At 40.3% G+C, this 21,719-nt stretch overlaps 1 protein-coding gene across 4 annotated transcripts in view; it reads left to right on the forward strand.

Moving 5' to 3' along the window:
- Positions 1 to 21,719, forward strand: part of LOC124131059 (transmembrane ascorbate-dependent reductase CYB561-like) — a 39,803-nt gene that overhangs the window by 6,938 nt on the left and 11,146 nt on the right. The window contains exons 1-2 of one of the 4 annotated variants that reach the window (XM_046494139.2): positions 18,723 to 19,221; positions 21,475 to 21,542. The exons of 1 other annotated variant lie outside the window; for it this stretch is intronic. In XM_046494139.2, the coding sequence (XP_046350095.1) occupies positions 21,484 to 21,542 (59 nt within the window). In that variant the 5' untranslated portion in view covers positions 18,723 to 19,221; positions 21,475 to 21,483. Of the gene's footprint in view, positions 1 to 8,732; positions 9,209 to 18,722; positions 19,222 to 21,474; positions 21,543 to 21,719 lie in introns of those variants that run through there. 2 more of the 4 variants (XM_046494140.2, XM_046494142.2) reach the window with 2 other exon arrangements.

Below are 21,719 nucleotides of genomic sequence, written 5' to 3' on the forward strand. Positions count from 1 at the left end.
AATCACTATTTCTTAATAAATTTTGAGCTGCTTGTTTTCAGCATTTCATATAACTTGTAAGAGAATCTAGATGTCTGATTTGAAGAGCTGAGTATCGCCTGAGATCACGTGATCTACATATCAAAATGCAGACTGATGATACAATGGTATCACAATACAGTTTAACAAATAGTAAGAAATGGTGATATCACTGAGATACAACTCTAAAACCTCTCTCACCATGTCCCTGTGTTCCGCCATGCTTACAGTTGGTGCTATATCTGCCATTGTTGGAGGTAACAACTTTAGTTCCTGTTCTGTTTCTAGCGGTAGCCTAGTGGTTAAAGCGTTTGCTTGTCATGCCGAAGGACCAGGTTCGCTTCCCCACATGGGTACAATGTGTGAAGCCCATTTCTGGTGCCCCCTACTGTGATATTACTGGAATATTGCTAAAAGTGGCGTAAAAACTCACTCACTCACTCACTCACTCACTTGTGAGCTCACAAACTGAAGATTTAAGTATCATCTGTACCTAACTGTTGATGACATCATAGATATCGGTGAATCGTTACAGCCCTACTGATTGGACAGTTAAACCCATACAAGATGTTTGGCCGATCTGTACGAATATCATGGTGTCTCATTCAGGGGTTGGCCATGCCAGAATCCTATGATTGTGGGTTCGAATCCTGATTTGCCCCGATTATGTTTCTAGGTTTGTTAGCACCATAACCGTGCTCGTGGGTTTCACCCAAGTGGTAAACGTCTGAGACCTGCATCACTTTGTGCTTTCCTCCTACATTAAGCTGACACGCCGTTATATGACTGGAATACTGTTAAAAGGGGCGTTAAACCCAACTCACTCATTCAGGGTTACATCATTGGTCATATCCAATTAGTCTGCTGCACATTTCAGAGCAGTGGTTCCAGTAAAAACAAATACTGGTAGTACGTCTAGATTCTTCCAGTCTCCAACTAATGGGAGTGTGGCTGTGTCTGTGTCTGTCCCTCATGTTTGATGTGACGTCACTTGGCAGGTCACACCTGACCCTGTTCACACTGCAAGTTGTCATACTGAGTCAGATGGCAGTCACAAGATAGATTTCACTGTCACACACAGATGTTTCACGAAAATATGCCTTGTAACTTGTAAACTTTGGGGTAGGGTGGGGTAGGGTGGGATGGGATGGGATGGGATGGGATGGGATGGGATGGGATGGGTTGGGATGGGATGGGATGGGATGGGATGGGATGGGGTGGGGTAGCCTAGGGTAGGGTAGGGTAGGGTAGGGTAGGGTAGGGTAGGGTAGGGTTTGGTTTAATAAGGTTGAGGTTAGGGTATGGTCTCATGTACACCCTGCTTGTGAAACGTGTATCTCAAAGTAAAATACATATTAACCAAATAGTATACCAGTTCTGTGTGTAATATTATGAATATTGCCTTTTAATCTTGCACAACTGTATTAGATCTACATTTTTCATCAAATTGTCTTGTTGAAAAAAAATAATTTGGCTTTGCCAAGTGGTGTTAAACTATCATTTAAGTTAGTTAATACTTAGTCAATTCAGTAAGGTCTATCAAAAAATATGTTTTGTTCCTATTATGGGAAAAAAGTAAAAGAGGGTAGATAGGTAGGAAAATTATTTTATTTTTTCAAATATTTTACATGGCATATCTATCACTTTAAGTCTCTTGTTGTTGCATGGATGACAACAAAAGCTTTTTTCACCAACATGTCAAATATACAATCAATCTTTAAACAAGGAAAAAGGACTTTAATGAAACATATTGAAATCATATTGTCAGCACTGAACAAAATGATGAAAAACATCAAGAAGGGTTGGGGGACTGTCTTATTTAATAAATATGAGTAAAATTAGGTTTGTTTGTTGTTTAATGCAGCACTCAGCAATATTCCAGCTATATGATGCAAATAATGGAGTCTGGACCAGATAATCCAGTGATTGACATCATGAGCATCGATCCACGCAATTGGGATAGATGACATGCATCAACCAACCATCAACCAAGTCAGCAAGCCTGACCACCCGATCCCATTAGTTGCCTTTTTATGACAAGCATAGTCACCCTTTTCGGCAAGCATGAGTTGCTGAAGACCTATTCTACCCCGGTTCTTCTTCAGTTGAGTAAAATAAGGTAGGACAGAGATCAAAATGTAGATAGGGTCGGGTAACCGGAACCAAGTATAGTTTTCTGATACACCTAACTCTAATAGATTCTAGACATAAAGGACATAATTGAACCTTTTATAATTGTAAAATATTCATATTTTGGACAATGGTTAACATGATTTGGATAAGGGCTCAAGCAATCCATCCAAATGAGAATGTAGCTATGTACACTTACTATAAATGGCCTGTAACAATATTGTTTATGACCCTATTATCATGATATAACATTTATACTAAGTTTTCCTATAATAATCAGATCCATATCAAGTGCTTTTATGAGTTATCATGGTGTAATATTTATACATCATTTCATATAATTATAGTTTAGCAAGTAATACTTATCATCAGGTAAAATGCATATATAAAATATCAGTAGTTTTAGTTATAGCTTTTTAGATAGATGCTAGCCTAAGGTAATGGGAGCGTATCTCCTAGACATACTATTCAATAAGACAAGAGTTATGTCTACATAGTTTAATAGATTTGAAGCCCCTGTGACTCCGGCTCTTTGCTGACTGGGGCGGTCGGGTAGCCTAGTGGTTAAAGCGTTAGCTCGTCACGCCGAAGACCCGGGTTCGATTCCCGACATGGGTACAATGTGTGAAGCCCATTTCTGGTGTCCCCCGCCATGATATTGCTGGAATATTGCTAAAAGCGGCGTAAAACCTCACTCACTCACTCACTCACTCACTCACTCACTCACTCACTCACTCACTCACTCACTCACTCTTTGCTGACTAATTCCCCCAAGAAAACCAGCACGCCATTCGGAAGGTTTTGTTCATCCGAACTGAACCATAATAATTCCATAATACTATTCTATTTAATATACAATGTAGGCTGAACAATTGTTTGTGCTGTGTATTTAGAGAGTTCCATTGATGTATCCCATCTAACATATTTTAATAGAAATGTACATTACTGATCGCGATAAACATGTATACCGAAGTGTATATGCTAATTGTACAATGTACAATATAGTAAATTATAGTCTGACTCACAAGTCTGAACCTGAGTCTAGTAAAATTCTGTCAGGCTTTTTTTCCATATGAAAACATTAAACTGTGCTAAAAATGTTGCATGAGAGCCATGTACAGGCTAGCAGACTCAAATGTTTTTGGTACAGACTGAAATAATTATAGCAGCAGGGTTAGAATGGTTGTACGTCAATTACATTTACTCATTCCTGAAGAACCAGCTTTTTCCTTTAAAAAACTGGTTAAGTTGCCATATTTGCTGTATTAAACGCCCTGTTCTACTGAGCCCCCCACCCCTGACTTCTGTAAATAATCGGTATGAGTGCCCCCTGAAGACCGAACATTTACATGACTGTCCATATTACCCTGTGCATATTACAGAGATGTTTACAATAATCAGTAGCACTGAAGGGGTATTTTAATATCCCCATAACTGTTTGCAAAACGTTTAGTTTCATCGAAGTTGGAACTAAGTTTGTTTATAACCACTCTATCTGAAACAAATGTAACTTGCGCATAGTTTTAATAATCCGAAACAAATTTGACTTGCTTATAGTTTTAATAATCCGAAACAAATTTAACTTGCGTATAGTTTTAATAATCCGAAACAAATTTGACTTGCATATAGTTTTAATAAGCGTCCCCCTTTGTCAACTTTCTAAGTGCCCAGGGCGCATATTATCGTGAATACGGTATAGAAACTGTTGTGTTGTACATCAACTGTTGGAAGCCATAGATCAAGTCCTGGTCCTCTTTAGACATCCCTATTCATCTTCTGTACTTTAACATAGACCTACAATCGTCCTCGCGCAAATATCGTGTTCAAGTTATCGGTATACTAAAATCAGTGTTGTAATTGTATAAAAAGAATATAATTTATAAAAAGAAATGATATTATGTTCCATATTCAGTATTTTGATAGGGGTTTTGTATTTATGTAATAAGAAATAATATTACATTCTTGAATCACTTCACGGAGAAGGATCTGTAGAGCTGATAGTTTATTGTGGGCTCACCCACCATCCCTGGTACCGTTACTGGTGAAGTGATGTCCTGATGAATCGTGTGTGATATCTGACTCCAGCTAAATGTTAGTCCATGTCACACTGCTGGTTTCATAACCCTTGTTCATGTCTTCAGATCTGCTGTAAAAATGTCTAGACTTGGTCAGGCATGGCTTGTCATACCACCACACACCACATGCATTTTTCATGTTTTGAACGTAGAAATATGTTGGAGTCAACAAAGTCAGGGGTATTAGTGAGCCCTGTTCACTTTTTGCCTTGTTATGTAATAATTTCAGATGGCACTGGTGGCCCAGTGGGATATGATGCTGCAATTATATGTGCAGGGTTGCCTCCCTTAGATGTCCCAGGAGCTGTTTGTCATGGATTTGGATCCCTGATTTAACAGCCTGTTCTCATGGATTTCAATCGTCTTAAGTCTGTTGCAACTTTTGGTTTTGCTCTCAGCTGATAGGCTGTGATATGACTGGAATACTGTTCAGATGAATCAAAGTGACACTTGTAAAACTTGACTCACCCCCACACAGGCTTCGGTGCAGTAAAACAAATGGGAGCTTGTGCTGCAATCTCATTTGCTGTACAATTGATTAAATGGAATTTGAAGTCCATATATCTCCTGGACTATTCCTTAAGAAATACATCTGAATTTTAAGAAGATTTTCATTTTTTGTCAAAACAACCTTTCTCATTTAATTGTCATGGTTGTAAGTTCTAAATAGGTCTCTGTTAGAACTGGTGTTTATTTCTAAGGGTGCAATAATCCTATGAGACTCCATAACTATATATGTAATCTATCTCAGTCTCATGCCACATACTCTCAGTACATTGCTATGTACATTCCTTTCCATCATCATGATAATGATAATTTAAGTGATGTGAAGAAACTTTGGCCTAACTAAATTATTTAATCTAATTTTTATTTCAACGTGATGTTGCAAATGTTTCACCTCAGTCTAGGGCCTACATTGTTGTGTCTACTTGTAATCAGATGTTAACAGCCAGGGTTAGAAACTGGCACTAGTCCTATAGTCCTTGCCAAACTGCCCAATAGTAAAGGTATCCTAAGGTCTAGTATAAATTTGCCATTTTTAAAGGTTTTGCTATATGTTATCATTATAAGGACTAGCGGACTGAAACTGTTAGTTTCTACCGCTGTCTAAGCATGATGAAGAACTGTACAAAATAAATTGAATAATATCAGCCATTATCAGAAATCAGCAATACGCAGTAAAATAAAATCCAAGTGTATCAAATACGCAACGAACATTACAGATTCGCTACAAAAATAAAACTTGTGTGTATCATCAAAATATTGTGAAGTAACCCTGCGTATTCGATACGCAAATCAGCTACTTATTTTGAAATTATAAACGGATATTCTGTCAACCTTGCCAAACTCAATGATGACAGTTACATCATGATCATTTGCCATCACACTTTCTTGTGGAAGTATCGTGGAATTTTTGAGTCCTACAAAGCTCTCAAACCTACACAACACCAGTTTGCAGGGATTAGATGAATAGTGTTTTTAAATATTTAACTTAAATACCCACATGTGTAAAAACTAGTGGGTAACAGAAATTTGAATACCCAGATAGAATTACTGATACCCAATGATTTTAAAATGCATGGGTAAAATACCCACAACACCAAAAGCTTATCTGGAGCTCTGGTGTAATTGAGTGCTACACTCTATGACAGAGTCTTTGTACTTGGTAACCGGGTTAAATATTTTTATGATTATGAGCAGAAACACTGCTCACCCAAGCATGTACAATAACAGCAGTTGTGATAAATAGGTAACACTGCTCCTGAACTGACATGCACGGTTTGCTGTTCTTCCGTTGGTATGTCGCTGACAGTTCTCAAGGTTCGTAGGTTTCTTAGTGCATCCCGCATCTGCAATGCAATAAACCTCTCCTGCCTTTAGATTGCCGATCGTAAACATGAAATCAGCATCACACATAACTGTAACTTGGGGGCGTGGAGAGAAATCTTGAATGTGATGCACATAACTTCAGCGAATTATATATCGAAAATTAAAATATATATACAGTAGAACATGTATATAACGAACTACAAAGGACCAGAAAAATCAGTTCGTTAAATATGTTGTTCGGTATATACGTTTTCGCTCGGAAACGTCTGCCATCTTGGATAGCAGTCAGTTGATAACATTGCATAACAGTCATTCACGCTGTTTGTGTCAACTTCTTTCTATTGCCCGCCATGATAGCATATACAAGTGAAATGATACTTTGACACCATCTTGTAAAATTTATATGTTTAATGTTTGTTTTGCAGACAAGATTAGTCCAGTGACATGTTCCGGTGAGATTAACACAAGGTTGATCCATCACCGCTGATTGTGTTGATTCACCGCAGATTTCGTACAGCCAATTGTCAGTGACACTTGACACTGAGTTTGATTTCTCAGTTCGCTTTTCACGTCGCTAATTAGTGGTAGATTGGCTTGTCGGTGGTTAGATATCAGTTCCCTATATCCATTAGTTCGCTGTAGAGAGTTCGTTATGTACGTAAATTTTATATAATATGATATAGGATAAAAATCAGGAATTTTTTAACAGTTTGTTCGCTCTATCCGTGTTCGTTATATCCGTGTTCTACTGTATATGAATGTTTTATGACAGAATAAGGTGAAGGAAGTTTAGTAATCAAATCTAAATGAACATGGTTCAGGTTCTTGACCAGCATTTAACACCGTTGAGGGCACGTCAGTTTTTCACACCGTCCCTCGATCATAATCCCTTAAATAAACACAAGCACAACAACAAGAAACTTCAAAGTTCACCTCGATTCACCTTCATGTGAATACCTAAAACTACAAAGTCGCCTTCATGCGAAGACCCAAATACAACACATGGCTGGCTGTAAAGGCCTTGGATAACGTTAGCGCTTGGGGGACAAGATGGTGCCCTAGTGACAAGCTATTCAGCAGCGCTCTGATTGGTTATATTGCTTCTGGTCGGAACTATATATTGCAACACAGTGTCCTTGTCAATACACAGCCCTTGTAAGTTATAATTTTGCATTGTAAGAATGTAGCATCAGTTTTCTCCATGCTCTGAGTGACAAGTCTTTCTAGACTAATTAATGTCTTGTTTTGAAAAGTTAACTTGTCACAACCAAGGACAGAATATTCACTTCGCCAGGTTTTACTGCATTAAAATATAATGTGGCCATATTCCCCACACTGAGCTAGAGACTGTTTCACCAGATAAATCCATTTATATGACATGTCTGTTATGTTGGAAGAAATTAAAATAACACTTTTTCTGTTACCTAACCAAATTAACATCATGACTGGGTTAAATGTCATATGAAACTGGTGGCACCCTGTTGAATAAGAATTTGTAGATCATGTGTACAGTTATGTCCCTTAGTTGTGCCAGAATCCTAGGTTGTTGGTTTCATGAACCTGCCTTTTGCTTTGCTCCGTCAGCAGGATTATTGCCCATTTCACTCATCTGTGTAAATACAGTTTAATTTTTCAAACCCCACTGGACTTATAAGAATTTCTGTCAATGCCAGACCAAACGGACAGTTCCAATAATCAGGCCCATTTTGGCATCCAGTAGATGCATAATTTAAGAAATGAGAAAAAATCAGAGATTGTTTTGTTGTGTTCATGTATGAGATTTGTTCAATTCTTACAAATATAACACCTCAATTACATCAAAGCCATGTCCTGTCTTTTTGCTCTCGTTACACCATAAAATCTTGAGCTTTTCAACAAAGTCCTCTTCACTGTCAACTGTCCATAATAAGTTGTACAAGTCATAGTATATTCATCAGAAACTCAGTTTCAGGAACTCATGACAGAAAACAAATAAAAGGTCTTCCTGGCAACTATTTGAACTTGTCTGATAATTTTCATGATTATTTATGATCACAACATAATTTGCACATTGCATTGACTTATTTAAAACTTTTGTGATTTACCATTGTTTCCAATATTGACATAGTTGTCATGAATCAAGGACTTCCTTATGATCTGTGCTTGTATTATAAAGAATAACCCCGGAACACTATCATCAGTCACAGTGAAGGAGGAAGCATTAGTCCGTACAGACCCTAAACAAATATATCCAATACAGCCGTTGCAAGTCTATAATAGTTTGCAAGTCTAGATTACTGAAGTGTCTGAAAATGAACAGTCTTTGGGCTCCTGTTTATTATATTGATTAAAATACTGTTTTGTCTGTAAAACAATTTCATTTTAGGCGATGTTAATCTAGGGAAGCTTGAGAGGCCCATAATGTGCTCATAGGAAGAGAAACATATTTATCACCACAACCACGGGAATCGTCCATTTAATTGCAAATAACAAGTTCTTAACATTCCAATATATTTAACTCCCTTGAATCTTGTGCCTGGCCCTACTTCCTGATAGTGATAAAGTGATAGCTGCATGGGTTGTTATGTCTGCAGCTTATATTTAGCAGCTGACAATCACATGAGCCAAATACCCCCCTTCCCCCCCCCCCCCCCCCCCCCCCGCTCATGTGAGGGGAACTAAATCACGAGGTGAATCATTTTCCACATGTTCCTGAGTATAGTGAGATTGAAATGACCCTGTGTGGTGTGTGGTTTTTCCCTGCCTGTCGACTCTGCTGTCCTTGCACCAGATGGTGATAGCTTTTGTATGCAAATCCACACAAGTTGACTGTTTCCTAGAATAATCACATCTGGGATGTTGTGGGGATGTATGCATGGTGACATTTATACTCTAGAGTTCCTCCTATTCACATTTCTTGGATCTCGTGTAGTTAGGGGTGACACAGGTTGCTATAGTGATCTGCATGTGCATTTCCTTGAACCCTGTTGACGGGCAATCTGATTCCATAAATTTGACACTGGTCATAGTGGTGGAGAGAGAGATTTGTTAAGTGGGTATTGTTTTATATCTGGAGAGAACTGAAAGCAAGTGTTCAGACGTGAGATTACACTTCCAACAGTGTTACAAGTTTCCAACATGTCAGCTGGGGAGCCTACAGAGAAAACCTCCATACGGTGAGTGTGACGTGACAGGGAGGCTTTCTGGGCGTTTTATGTGAAGGAGAAATCCCGAGAATCAGTTGATCCTGGAAGTGGAATCTGCAAACAAGGGCCAAAGTTGATTCTAATTCTGGAATCAACAGATTCAAATTTTCTGACTTAGACTATGTTTTGGTGTCATATTATTTGTAATAATCAATGATATTTTATCTCACTTATAAACCTATTCATTGGGATCGCTATTAAGTAAGAGACTTCTTTCTATAGGCATTAAAACCTGTTGTGAGGTTTTACTTTCCAGTCGGGTTAAATCTCATAAACAGGGATGTTGTAATATATAATATCCCAGGGATTTTATAGGATATTCAAGTCATATTTGCTCTATAATGTGTTATAATATCCCAGGGATTTATATGGTTTTTTTATTACCGTATTCGACGTAATAAGCGCCCAGGGCGCTCTCAAAATTAGAAAATAGATCGCAGATTTCGTGGTTTATGCTGACTGCCTGAAATGTTTATATATGACAGATATATTTTTCCAGGACTTAAAAGCCCATAATTAAGGGTACATATAAGACACGAGTGCATATTATACACAAATAAATAAGTCTTGTGTACATTGATCAATCGGAAGGGGTGCTAATTTAGATTGTTCACTAGCCAATATATTAGCAAATATCGACGTGGGCGCTTATTAGAGCGGGGCGCTTATTACGTCGAATACGGTAATATAACTTCCGTTCAGATTGTAACATGTAATGAAATGTAAAATCAAATGACAAATGTTTTCTTTATATTCCCGAGGATCGAACTCGCAACCTTCATATCTGTAGCCCAGTGAGTGTACCACGAGGCTACGGGGTGTTGATAAGCCACACTGGTTTTTAGAATGTCCTTTTCAAGATCCGTACGCCAGCAACAGATATTTTACGCGCGTTTCCTAAGGTTCATGGAAAGTATGTTCGAAACATAAAAATGTTGATAAATGTTGTTTTAAGTTTCTTTTTTCGGTTTATAAGTATGGAAAAACACTTTCCCTCGGTTTTGGTAGACAGAGCATGCCCTGGGGGTCGGGAAAAACCGCAAGGGCTTCACACCCTCGATTTTTCCCTCTCCCCAGGGCATGCTCTGTCTACCAAAACCTCATAAGCGTGTTTTCTCCAATACATAATGACCTCAAGTTGCGTCAGTTTTACTTGTTAAAATGCACGTTTAAAATGGTTAGTGAATTCCTGGCTCGGAATCAACTGCAGTAACAGTAGTGTGGCACGATTATATGGTTAAGATAAGATGTATACCCAGTGGTGGGATGACCTGTTTGTGTTGAGGAGAGATAAAAAACCCCAACCAAAACATTGTTTCGGTTCATGTGACATGAACATTTAGTATAAACGCCACATGCTTCGCGGAAATAAGATTGTGGCATTCGTTTCACGTGCAGAAAATTGATTCTTACACATGATGCATGGCACGATTATATGGTTAAGATAAGATGTATACCCAGTGGTGGGATGACCTGTTTGTGTTGAGAAGAGATAAAAAAACCAACCAAAACATTGTTTCGGTTCATGTGACATGAACATTTAGTATAAACGCCACATGCTTCGCGGAAATAAGATTGTGGCATTCGTTCACGTGCAGAAAATTGATTCTTACACATGATGCATTGCAATTGTCATTGCAAGCTTTTCGTTCGTTGGAGCAAGACACACTTTATCTCCATGGTTGTAGACCAATAATCATGTTCAGTTCCCCATATATGTCATAAGAAGAGAATCACGTTTAGTTCCTCATTAATTGTATAATTTCAAGTGGATTTGAAACGTCGCGTTCCACTGCTCAACAGTTTGTGTTTGTTGTTTAAAGCTGCACTCAGCAATATTCCAGCTATATGACGACGGTCTGTAAGTAATCGCGTCTGGACCAGACAATCCAGTGATTGACATCATGAGCATCCATCTAAGAAATTGGGATATGATGACATGCATCAACCATGTCAGTGAGCCTGACCATCCGTTCTCATTAACCGCCTCTTACCACAAGCATGGATGCCTTTCAATAAGCATGGGTTACTGGAGACCTATTCTCTACCTGGATCTTCATGGGTAGTGTCAGTTACATAATGTGCAGTGTCCGCAATCTGCTGAAGGAGATCCTAAGTGAAAGAGTGATGTATGTCAGCAATATTCCAACTATACCATGGTGGCCTTTAAATAATTGAGTGTGGGCATACTGGGTCAGACAAACAAGTGGTTGACAGCATGAGCAACAGGAAGGGGTCGTCACAGTTAGTTAAGTCTGTCTATTCCACAGATGATTTTGACCCAGTGGCTTATGTCATGTAGCAAGGTTTAAGTTAAGTAAGGTAACTTCTCCGGTTTTCAGTTTTACCTATGTAGCCAGGTTAAGTTCTGTGTGGCATGAAGACCCTCAGCCAGGTCACACATCCTACTCCGAGGGCACAGGGCCCAGTTGTCTAAGGCTACTCATTTTCGCTGTGCAGAGTTGTGTCCTGAGTTATGCCAGAAACCTATGATTGTGGGTTCGAATCCTGGTTCGCCCTGTTTATGTTTCTAGGTTTGTCAGCACCATATCCATGCTCATAGGTTTCACTGAAGTGGTAAACGTCTGAGACCTGCATCACTTTGGGCTTTCCTCCCACATTAAACTGACATGCTGTGATATAACAGGAATACTGTTAAAAGGGGCGTTAAACCCAACTCACTCACTCACTCACTCATTTGATTACCGACATTGGTATAATGTGTGAAGCCCATTTCTGGTTCCCCCAACGTGATATAGCTGGAATATTGCTAAAAGTGACGTAAAATCAAACTCCCTCACTCTTGGTTAAGGTTTTATTTTGACCACATCCGTGAAGATCCAGGGTAGAATAGGTCTTCAGCAACCCATGCTTGCCGTAAAAGGCGACTACACTTGTCGTAAGAGTCGACTAACAGGATCGGGTGGTTAGGCTCGCTGACTTTGGTTCATGTCATTGTATCCCAGTTGCATGGCTCATGATGCCAATCACTGCATTGTCTGGTCCAGACCTGATTATTGACAGACTGCCATCATATAGCTGGAATATTGCTAAGTGTGGCGTTAAACAACAAACAAACAAAACAAACCATGTTTACCATGTGGTGACTAGGAAGAAACAGGATACACAGGATGTTCAACACACATACAGTAACATCCTCAAGCAGGGCACGCATGACCAGTTGCAGGAACTCTTCATTGAAGACACCATGAGCCGGACCCATCACAATATGCACATCTTCCTGTCAGCAAATACATGAACCATGTCAAGTGGCGTGATGGCCACACCCATGATGCATGGTGGGATTGCAGTTGATGATCCAGAGGTGGTTGGGTGGGTTGGGTTGAGGTTGGGTGGGGGTGGTTGGAGGTGGGCAGGGATGGGCGGGAGCATTAGGGATGAAATGCCCAAATATTGACAACATATAGCAATCATCCCCAAAATGTTTAAAATATGTTCTACTAGCCTTCAGATACCGTTAACATTAACAAAACTGGTCCACTTCCCATCCCTGGTGGCTGGGTTAGTTTTAGCATATTTTAGTCAACTTAAGTTGAAAGGGATTTGATAAACAGGTCTAACTGGCTTGTGTAAATACCGCTCTCTGTTACATAGTTACATTGGTGTAGACATCAATACGTTAAGGTCAAGGAACAATACATCTCATATAATAAGAAGACCACTCATGTTACCAAGACTACAGTCATATACATATATTTATACTCATTGCACTAGCCTACCACTATTTTCTATAACACCATGGACAGACATGAGTATGTTGGGGTTTACACCTCTTGTTAAATTCTTGTACCCATACAACATTCGTACAATGCTGTTTTAAGATCAAAACCTTTTATGTGGTAGTACAAAGTGCTTCTAATGTTATGATGAGCAGGACAAGTAAAGAGGAACTTAGTGAAGTGGAGACTCCAAATAAGAACAATACTGACATGCTGCAGTATTTCAAATACCTTATTCGACGTAATAAGCTCCCCGCTCTAATAAGCGCCCACGGCGATATTTTCCAATATATTGGCTAGTGAACAATCCCAGTTACCACCCTTCCGACTGATCAATGTACACAATTCGTGTACATTTATTGGTGTATAATACGCACTCGTGTGTTATATGCACCCTTAATTACGGGCAATTAAATTCTGGAAAAATATGTTTTTCGTGTGGAATAAGCACTTTTCTTTTGTATCATTTCAGTCAGCAGAAACAATAAAATTTACGATCTTTCGACTCTTTCACCAAAATTATATTCTAATAAGAGCCCCCTATTTCTAATTTCGAGAGCGCCCTGGGCACTTATTACGTCGAATACGGTATGTCTTTATACTCATGACTATTGAGATCACTGCATCCAAGTCTTAAACAAGTATGGACAGCTTGACAATATCAAGTATGGTAGTTTAAGTAAAAAAATATACAATTTTTAGAAGTCTCCCGTGCCTTTTTAAAACCAATGTATTTGCTAGAATGCTAAACATCATATGGTAACAGATTCTTAAGGCGGGTAGTTGCTGGAAGAAATGACTTCATGTGTGCTCATGGGCCTGTGCATGCTCATCGGGGTCGTGTGTGCTCATGGGGGTGTGTGCTCATTGGGGTCGTGTGTGCTCATGGGGGTGTGTGCTCATCGGGGTCGTGTGTGCTCATTGGGGTGCATGCTCATCAGGGTCCTGTGTGCTCATGGGGGGGTGTGCTCATTGGGGTGCATGCTCATCAGGGTCGTGTGTGCTCATGGGGGGGTGTGCTCATCGGGGTGCATGCTCATCAGGGTCGTGTGTGCTCATGGAGGGGGGCGTGCTCATCGGGGTCGTGCATGCTCATGGGGGTGCATGCTCATAGGGGTGCATGCTCATCGGGGTCGTGTGTGCTCATCGGGGGTCGTGTGTGCTCATGGGGGTGCATGCTCATCAGGGTCGTGTGTGCTCATGGGGGTGCGTGCTCATGGAGGTCGTGTGTGCTCATGGGGGTGAGTGCTCATCGGGGTCGTGTGTGCTCATGGGGGTCGTGTGTGCTTATGGGGGTCGTGTGTGCTCATGGGGGTGCGTGCTCATGGGGGTCGTGTGTGCTCATGGGGGTGTGTGCTCATCGGGGTCGTGTGTGCTCATCGGGGTGTGTGCTCATCAGGGTTGTGTGTGCTCATCAGGGTTGTGTGTGCTCATGGGGGTGTGTGCTCATCGGGGTTGTGTGTGCTCATGGGGGTGTGTGCTCATCGGGGTTGTGTGTGCTCATCGGGGTTGTGTGTGCTCATGTGGGTGTGTACTCATCGGGGTTGTGTGTGCTCATGGGGGTGCATGCTCATCGGGGCCGTGTGTGCTCATGGGGGTGTGTGCTCATCGGGGGTGTGTGCTCATCGGGGTCTTGCATGGCCATGGGGGTGCAAGCTCATCGGGGTCGTGTGTGCTCATCGGGGTGCATGCTCATCGGGGTCGTGTGTGCTCATGGGGGTGTGTGCTCATGGGGGTGTGTGCTCATAGGGGTCGTGCGTGCTTATGGGGGTGCATGCTCATCGGGGTCGTGTGTGCTCATGGGGGTGTGTGCTCATAGGGGTCGTGTGTGCTCATGGGGGTGCATGCTCATCGGGGTCGTGTGTGCTCATGGGGGTGTGTGCTCATCGGGGCCGTGCATGCTCATCGGGATCAGATTCCCCTATGTAACCCATCATCAGATTATTTATTTGTTGTTGAGAAATGATAGTGTCATGATACTGACAGTGTCAACAGTGATAGCCACTTTCCATATCATATCTAGAGCTGGATTAATAATTCATTTGTGAGTCACTGGGGTGACACCTTGCATTTCAGGCCTTGTTGAGTCATGTAAATGAGTATTCATATTGACAATCTGTATCCAAATAGTAATCATCATAGTGATTATCAGGACAACATATGTACTATTATGAATGTTGAATCATGTGATTCGCTATTCATATTCAGAATATAATAAAACATAACCTGGTATCAGAATAGTAATCAGTTTGTGGAACATCTTGCCTACGTATGAGACTATTATTAATGTGTCATATTAGTAGGTTATGAACAGAGGTGATCATCTTTGTTTTAAATGTTCTCAGCAATGCACTTCTCTATGTCTAAGGACTGTCTCCTTGGTCAAGTGGATAGAGCATCTGCCTCAGCATGCTCAGGATAGCCGAAGGTCTTTGTTTCAATCCCCGGTTGCATCATACCATTTTTAAGACGTTACTTGTTGTTACCCTGCCAGGTTCTCGGCATTAAGGTTATAGAACAAGGGCTGAATCGGATTCCATATTTCATTCAGACAATGTATGATAAAGAAGTAAGGAGGCACATTTCTTGAGTTCACTTTCACATGTTGTCAAACTAGCCAGTACATGAATTAACAATCCCTCACATCCTGTGTGTGTTTCCCTTATTACATAGACCGCCACCGTGGTGTAGTGGGAGAGTGTTCACCCAGGGAACGGAAGGCCTAGGGTTCAATCCCCGGCTGCGTTATACCAAAGGACATTAAAAGATGGTACTTGTTGTTTCCCTGTCTGGCGCTTGGCATTAAGGGGCCTTAAAGGGGCACTGATCTAACGCAATTCCCCGGGACTGGTTGTTGCCTTTGTTATTGTTTTTTCCCAGTGAGTACCCGGATGTATAGCAGAAATCTAGACTAGTTCGCGACCTCTGCTGCGCCATTCCTAAACGCATAAGTCACTTTAATGGTAGTAAAAAGGGCGTACGGTCACACTGATCAACAAAATGAAATACAGTTTTCGAGATAATAAGGAAATGTAGGTATCTTTGTGGGTAGCATCGGTAATGGTGACGAAGTTTTGATAAGTCACTTGCTTGGTAATTTTGCGATTTTCGTTTACACTATTTTGACTTGCTACACAAAGTAAATATTTCACCTGAGCATTGCTTTTTTTATAGTGTGTATATTTTTTATTGTCAAATGTGTAACAAATTTATTAAACGTCTAAATATTCAGTTATTTTACAAAGTGACTGAAAAACATTTCCATCTGTACTATTATGATAACGAATTCCCAAAAATTTGATGTTTAATGTCATCACCAAGAGACTGAAAATGTTACGTTGAAAAGTACATTTCCATGTTGTTTGGCTTCTAATCCTACATAATAATCTGTTGTGATGTTTGTAGGCCCTTTTGATCGTCTTAATCAATCTGGACAGATTTTTTAGTCAAAATGACTGAAATATTTACACATTTTATAAATTGCCTGAGAGAATCACATTTTACAAATTGACGGTAATATATACGCGGTTACAAAGGAATAGACCTGTGAAAACAACATCTATCGCTCATTGAAGAATTTCCCAACCAAGACGTAGAGAAACAAGAACGAATCGGTTCAAATGAAGGAAAACAAAATGCAAATATCATAATTACAACCTACCAAATTTATGTGTAGAAATTTTAGGCAGCTTCCTTGTTCGAGGAATGTATCCGTGAATATCCACACAAAGGAACAATATCCCACTCGTCTGCAGCTGTACAAAAAAAAATATTCGATGTCACGTGTCTCAGTAACAATCAAATATTTTAAAAGATATATATCGTTTCGGGATATTATAACCCGTGTTTGTTTCTCAACTGATCACCTGGATTCTTTCAGGTGTTTCACATAGGTGTCAAGTTTCAATGGTCTGCTGAGAAAGCCCACGTGACAACTATTTTCATAACGTCCACGGTTCCTAAAAAATCCATTGAGTGATGGATAACAATGATCAATCAATCAACGTATTAACAGTTAACCCTTTGAACAAAGTATGTTGTTTTTACATCGGCACTTCACGCCATGATATGAGTGTATTCCCTTTGTTTTAGTAAACCTAGACATGTAAACACTCACTCTTGACATATCCACTGTGCAAGATAACAGTGATTAATCAATCAACGTATTGTCTGTTAATCCTTTTATGACTAGGAACGATCCGTTGATTTACAAAAAAAAGTAAATCAACTGATCATTCATCTCTTGCTGGGCTGCCACGTGCATATTACATAACACACATTTCACCTCACTTCAAACCTGGATTTAGATTGAATAATTACCCCAGACACAATAAATGCCAAATGGGAACCTTTGTCAGGTAATATAAGTGGTGCTACCACTAATTGTACCTGTAATAAATTCATTAACTGAGCATCAAGTGAATGACGACAAATACACAAGTGTAGGGTTATACGAGAAAACGTGGATGACAAGGGAGTAGTAATCGTATTATCGACGCAAGCCGAAATCCGAAAATACTTTCACTGCATGGATACTTTTTTTAGTATTAAACTATAACCATCTGGGGTATTTCCAAATGACGACATCCGATGAGCTCCGCTGTTCTTTTTGTCTGTTTGTTTAGGCTGAAGTAATTAACTAACATGCGCCCTTTGTCGAAATCTTTATAGATCACAGTTAACCAATCAGTGTTTATGCAAAAACGCGTAAAACAAATATTGCCTCCAGCCTCAAAGTTTATTTAGCTGTCCTTGCAGACGGTAGCCCAGTCTCTGGTCACGCTCAGTTGCGTTGCGTATCATCCGGGTACTCACGGGGGAAAAAACAATAACAAAGGCAACAACCAGTCCGGGGAATTGCGTTAGATCAGTGCCCCTTTAAACAAGGACTGGTCAGCTTGGAGTCAGTATACTGTGTCTGAGTAGGGTATTCATGTTAAACTGCGGCAGGGTGTCTCAGTGGGCTAGCACTATAAAATCGGCATCAGTCTGAACTAGTACAAGCAGCTACACACACACACACACACAAACGTGATGTCGCTTTACAAGTGCAATAATCTTGGATGCAACGTTAAACCCCATTTCATCCCTAATTACAAATTGTCACTTTGATTTTCTTCTATCTATCAGCTATATCTCCATCAAGGATCGGTTAAAGGCTTCTGAGCATGTGCATCGATATGACATGGGTAAAATTGCTGGAAATCATGTGACATCCTCCAAATTTTAACTGAGATTATATAGACCCAGGAAAATCCCTGCTTATTAGAACGAACAGAATTTTGCAAGACCCTGGGTTTAGGACTTGGAGTATAATAATAATAATGATAATGATAATAAAAATAGCTCTTAATATCCAACTTTTAGCTGTTCAGTCACACTTATATTTATTTATGCACAGCTTTGATGAACTATTGACACATAGATATATACAGTTATCATGGTTACATATATACAAATATATAATGTATAAAAGTTAAGTGCCCAGTTGTCAGTAGCTCTGGGACTATGTTATAACGATGAGCGATGTTAAATCTACACTTAGTGTCACAGACTGTTGCAGTTGCCTGGCCCAAACTTGATTACACAGCTGGAATATTTCAATATATAAAAAACCGTCCAATAAACAATATCTACATGTGAAATTATGTTAATTAACCCTGAGTAACCATGGCAACCCCAGCCTGTTGCACTGATCCTGCTGTTGAGGTAGATGTCATGATGTCTGAGCTGAGGTTTTGACACAAGTCTACACGATAAGGATTTCATTGATGGCCTAGCTGAGAACCTCTACCATTTACAATGAAAATATCACCTTTGTAGCTGTACAGATGGAGATAAGTGCTATCAGTGTTTCTCGTGATGTAGGTTTCCCTGAGTCATGCCCACTTGCATTGTCCTCTATCGCATGAAATTAAGTATGATGGGACACGCAACACGATCTCTTCTTTGCATTGTGTACCTGTCAGCTGTAAAGTATTAAAGGATTTTCCACTCCTGCGGCATCCATCTCGGGACCGGATCTGTAACAAGGTCTTTCATAAGTCTTAGATAAGGTCTTACATAAGCTATAACAGATATTCGGAATTCACCTACCTTCTTGAGTTTCTGAACGCTGCATTTCGACTTGTTTCACTGGGAAAAGCTGATCTAGACCTAAGTGAAGGACTGTATGTATACTTAACCTCACACTCTACAGACATCAGGACATTGGCTTGCACTTTCTCATTGTTGGTATTTCAGGTTAGTAAATTATGATAAAAATATTCTTTTGAGAAATAACCTTGCTTTATGATGGGCATTGGTGGCCTGATTGATTAAGATTCTGTGACTTGGTGTGCAGAGATGGCTTCTTCAGTTGTACCAAAAATCCAATGATTGTTGGTTCGAATCCAGATTATGTTTCTTGGTTTGTCTGCACCATACCCCTGCTTGTGTGAAGCCCAGGGTATGAAACTCCCAAAAATTTCAGCCAGACCACAGGACTGGCTAGCTGAAATACTTGCCAGCCCTGACCAAAACCTGTCTGCCCACTATAATCATATGTTTCTCAGGATAAGCTAACGGGGTTTCTTTTGGGTTACATTTTATCATTCATCTTTACATGTGAATTAATGCTTATCATCAGGAAATATTTAGAATATTTTCACATATGAAATATAACCCGACCGTCGGGCAGGGGTATTTGAAAATCTGGCAGCCCGAGTTGAAATCAACCTGTCTCAACCTGGTATTTCGAACACTGGATTAGCCAAATGCCTACAACCTGTTCCCTTTGGGATTCTTCCCACATTAACAATGATTAAGCTGACATGTCATAATGTTTCGTGAAAATCTGGGTTAGTAGAATAGGTCTTCAGCAATCCATGCTTGTGGTAAAATGAGATTTAGGCTTGTCGTAAGAGGCGACTGACAGGATTGGGTGGTCAGGCTCGCTGACTTGGTTGATGCGTGTCATCGTATCCCAATTGTATGGATCAATGCTCATGATGTCAGTCACTGGGTTGTCTGGCCCAGACTTGATTATTCACAGACTACTGTCATATAGCTGGAATATGCTGAGTGTGGCTTTAATCAACAAACAATGGGTTGCTTGGTTACCTGAAACAAGTGTTTTCTGTTGTTGGCCTAATTGTTTCTGCCATCTGAACACATGGAACACATGTTATGTTATATCTCTATCACGTGAATGCAACGTACATGATGTAACCACGGTAACATGATTCTTCCTTATGTTTTTTTCCATACTGCAGATGCTGTTGTTTCTGCCTTGAGAATACATTGCTTTGTGTTTATTTTTGCCATGTATTGTAACCGTGGTAACAAGAAGGCACATGGGTAACCAAGCCATCTAAGACACCACAATTTGTGGAATCCCTGATTGACCCTTGTATTGTTTCTAGGTTTGTTAGCACCAGTGTTTGAAAAAATCTTAAAACCTACCAAGACAGTTGGGCAGGTGACCCATAAATGTTGCCTGCCCATCTTCAACGTTACCTGCCTGCATTCAGACATAAATATTGAATACTGCGAAAAATGAGAGACAAATCACGTCTTGATACAGTTGAAATAATGCAAACAGTTACTTGAAAATCTATGAGAAGTTATGCTAAAACTGAATATGTAAGTACAGTAAACTACGGTTATAACGAACTCAAAGGGACTACTATTTTTAGTTCGTTATAACCGTAGTTCGTTATAAGCATATATACAGCATAACTACAGCAAATAGTCGGGACTAAAAAGTGAGTTCGTTATATCCGTCAGTTCGTTATAAGCATGTTCGTTATAACCGTAGTTTACTGTAGTCTTACAATTATCTGCCAGACAGTCGGGCAGGTGGAGGAAAATGTCGGACAGCCCAAACAGAAAAGTTACAGGCACTGGTTAGCACCATACATGTTCTAGACCGCCTCCATGGTCTAGTGGTAGAGCGTCCGCCCGGAGAGCGGAAGGTCCGGGGTTCGATCCCCGGCCGCGTCATACCAAAAGACGTTAAAAGATGGTACTTGTTGTTACCCTGTCTGGCGCTCGGCATTAAGGGGCTAAAACAAGGACTGGTCGGCTCGGAGTCAGTATACTGTGTCTGGGTGGGGTATTCATGTTAAACTGCGGCATGGTGTCTCAGTGAGCTAGCACTATAAATCGGCATCAGTCCGGACTAGTACAAGCAGCCACACAAACACACACACGTACATGCACGTCGCTATATAGGTGCAATAATCTTGGACGCGACGTTAAACCCCCATTTCACCTCACCTCACCCATACATGTTCTGGTGGGTTTCGGCATTTTATTAGTGGTAAATATCTGAGCCCTGCATCACTTCGGGCTTTCCTCCCACATTAAACTGACACGCTGGATATAACCATTATAACTAAATGCTGTTCAAAGGGGCATTAAGCCAGTTCACCAACACATATTGTAACCATGGTAACACGTTTGCTTGTGAAATGAGGACACATTTTACCACCTTTGTTTCTGCACTATGTACAGCTTAGAAATATGGCCAGCGCAGACACAACGTACTATGATAATGAGCAGCTGCCCCGGGCTATCCAAAGGTAGATTGTAGATCTTGTATCCTGTGTATTATTACTATTATAAGCACTGCCATTATCCAAACGCACTGCATGACAGTTGTCATGATGCTTTGAGCCACTAGCATTGAATACTGCATTTAACAAGGTGATCGTAGAGCAAGTGTTGACTTGGGGTGTTACGAAAGTCATAGCACTACG

Source organism: Haliotis rufescens, unplaced genomic scaffold, assembly GCF_023055435.1.
Source record: "Haliotis rufescens isolate VD_foot unplaced genomic scaffold, xgHalRufe1.0.p SCAF_10, whole genome shotgun sequence".
Lineage (NCBI taxonomy): Eukaryota > Metazoa > Mollusca > Gastropoda > Lepetellida > Haliotidae > Haliotis > Haliotis rufescens.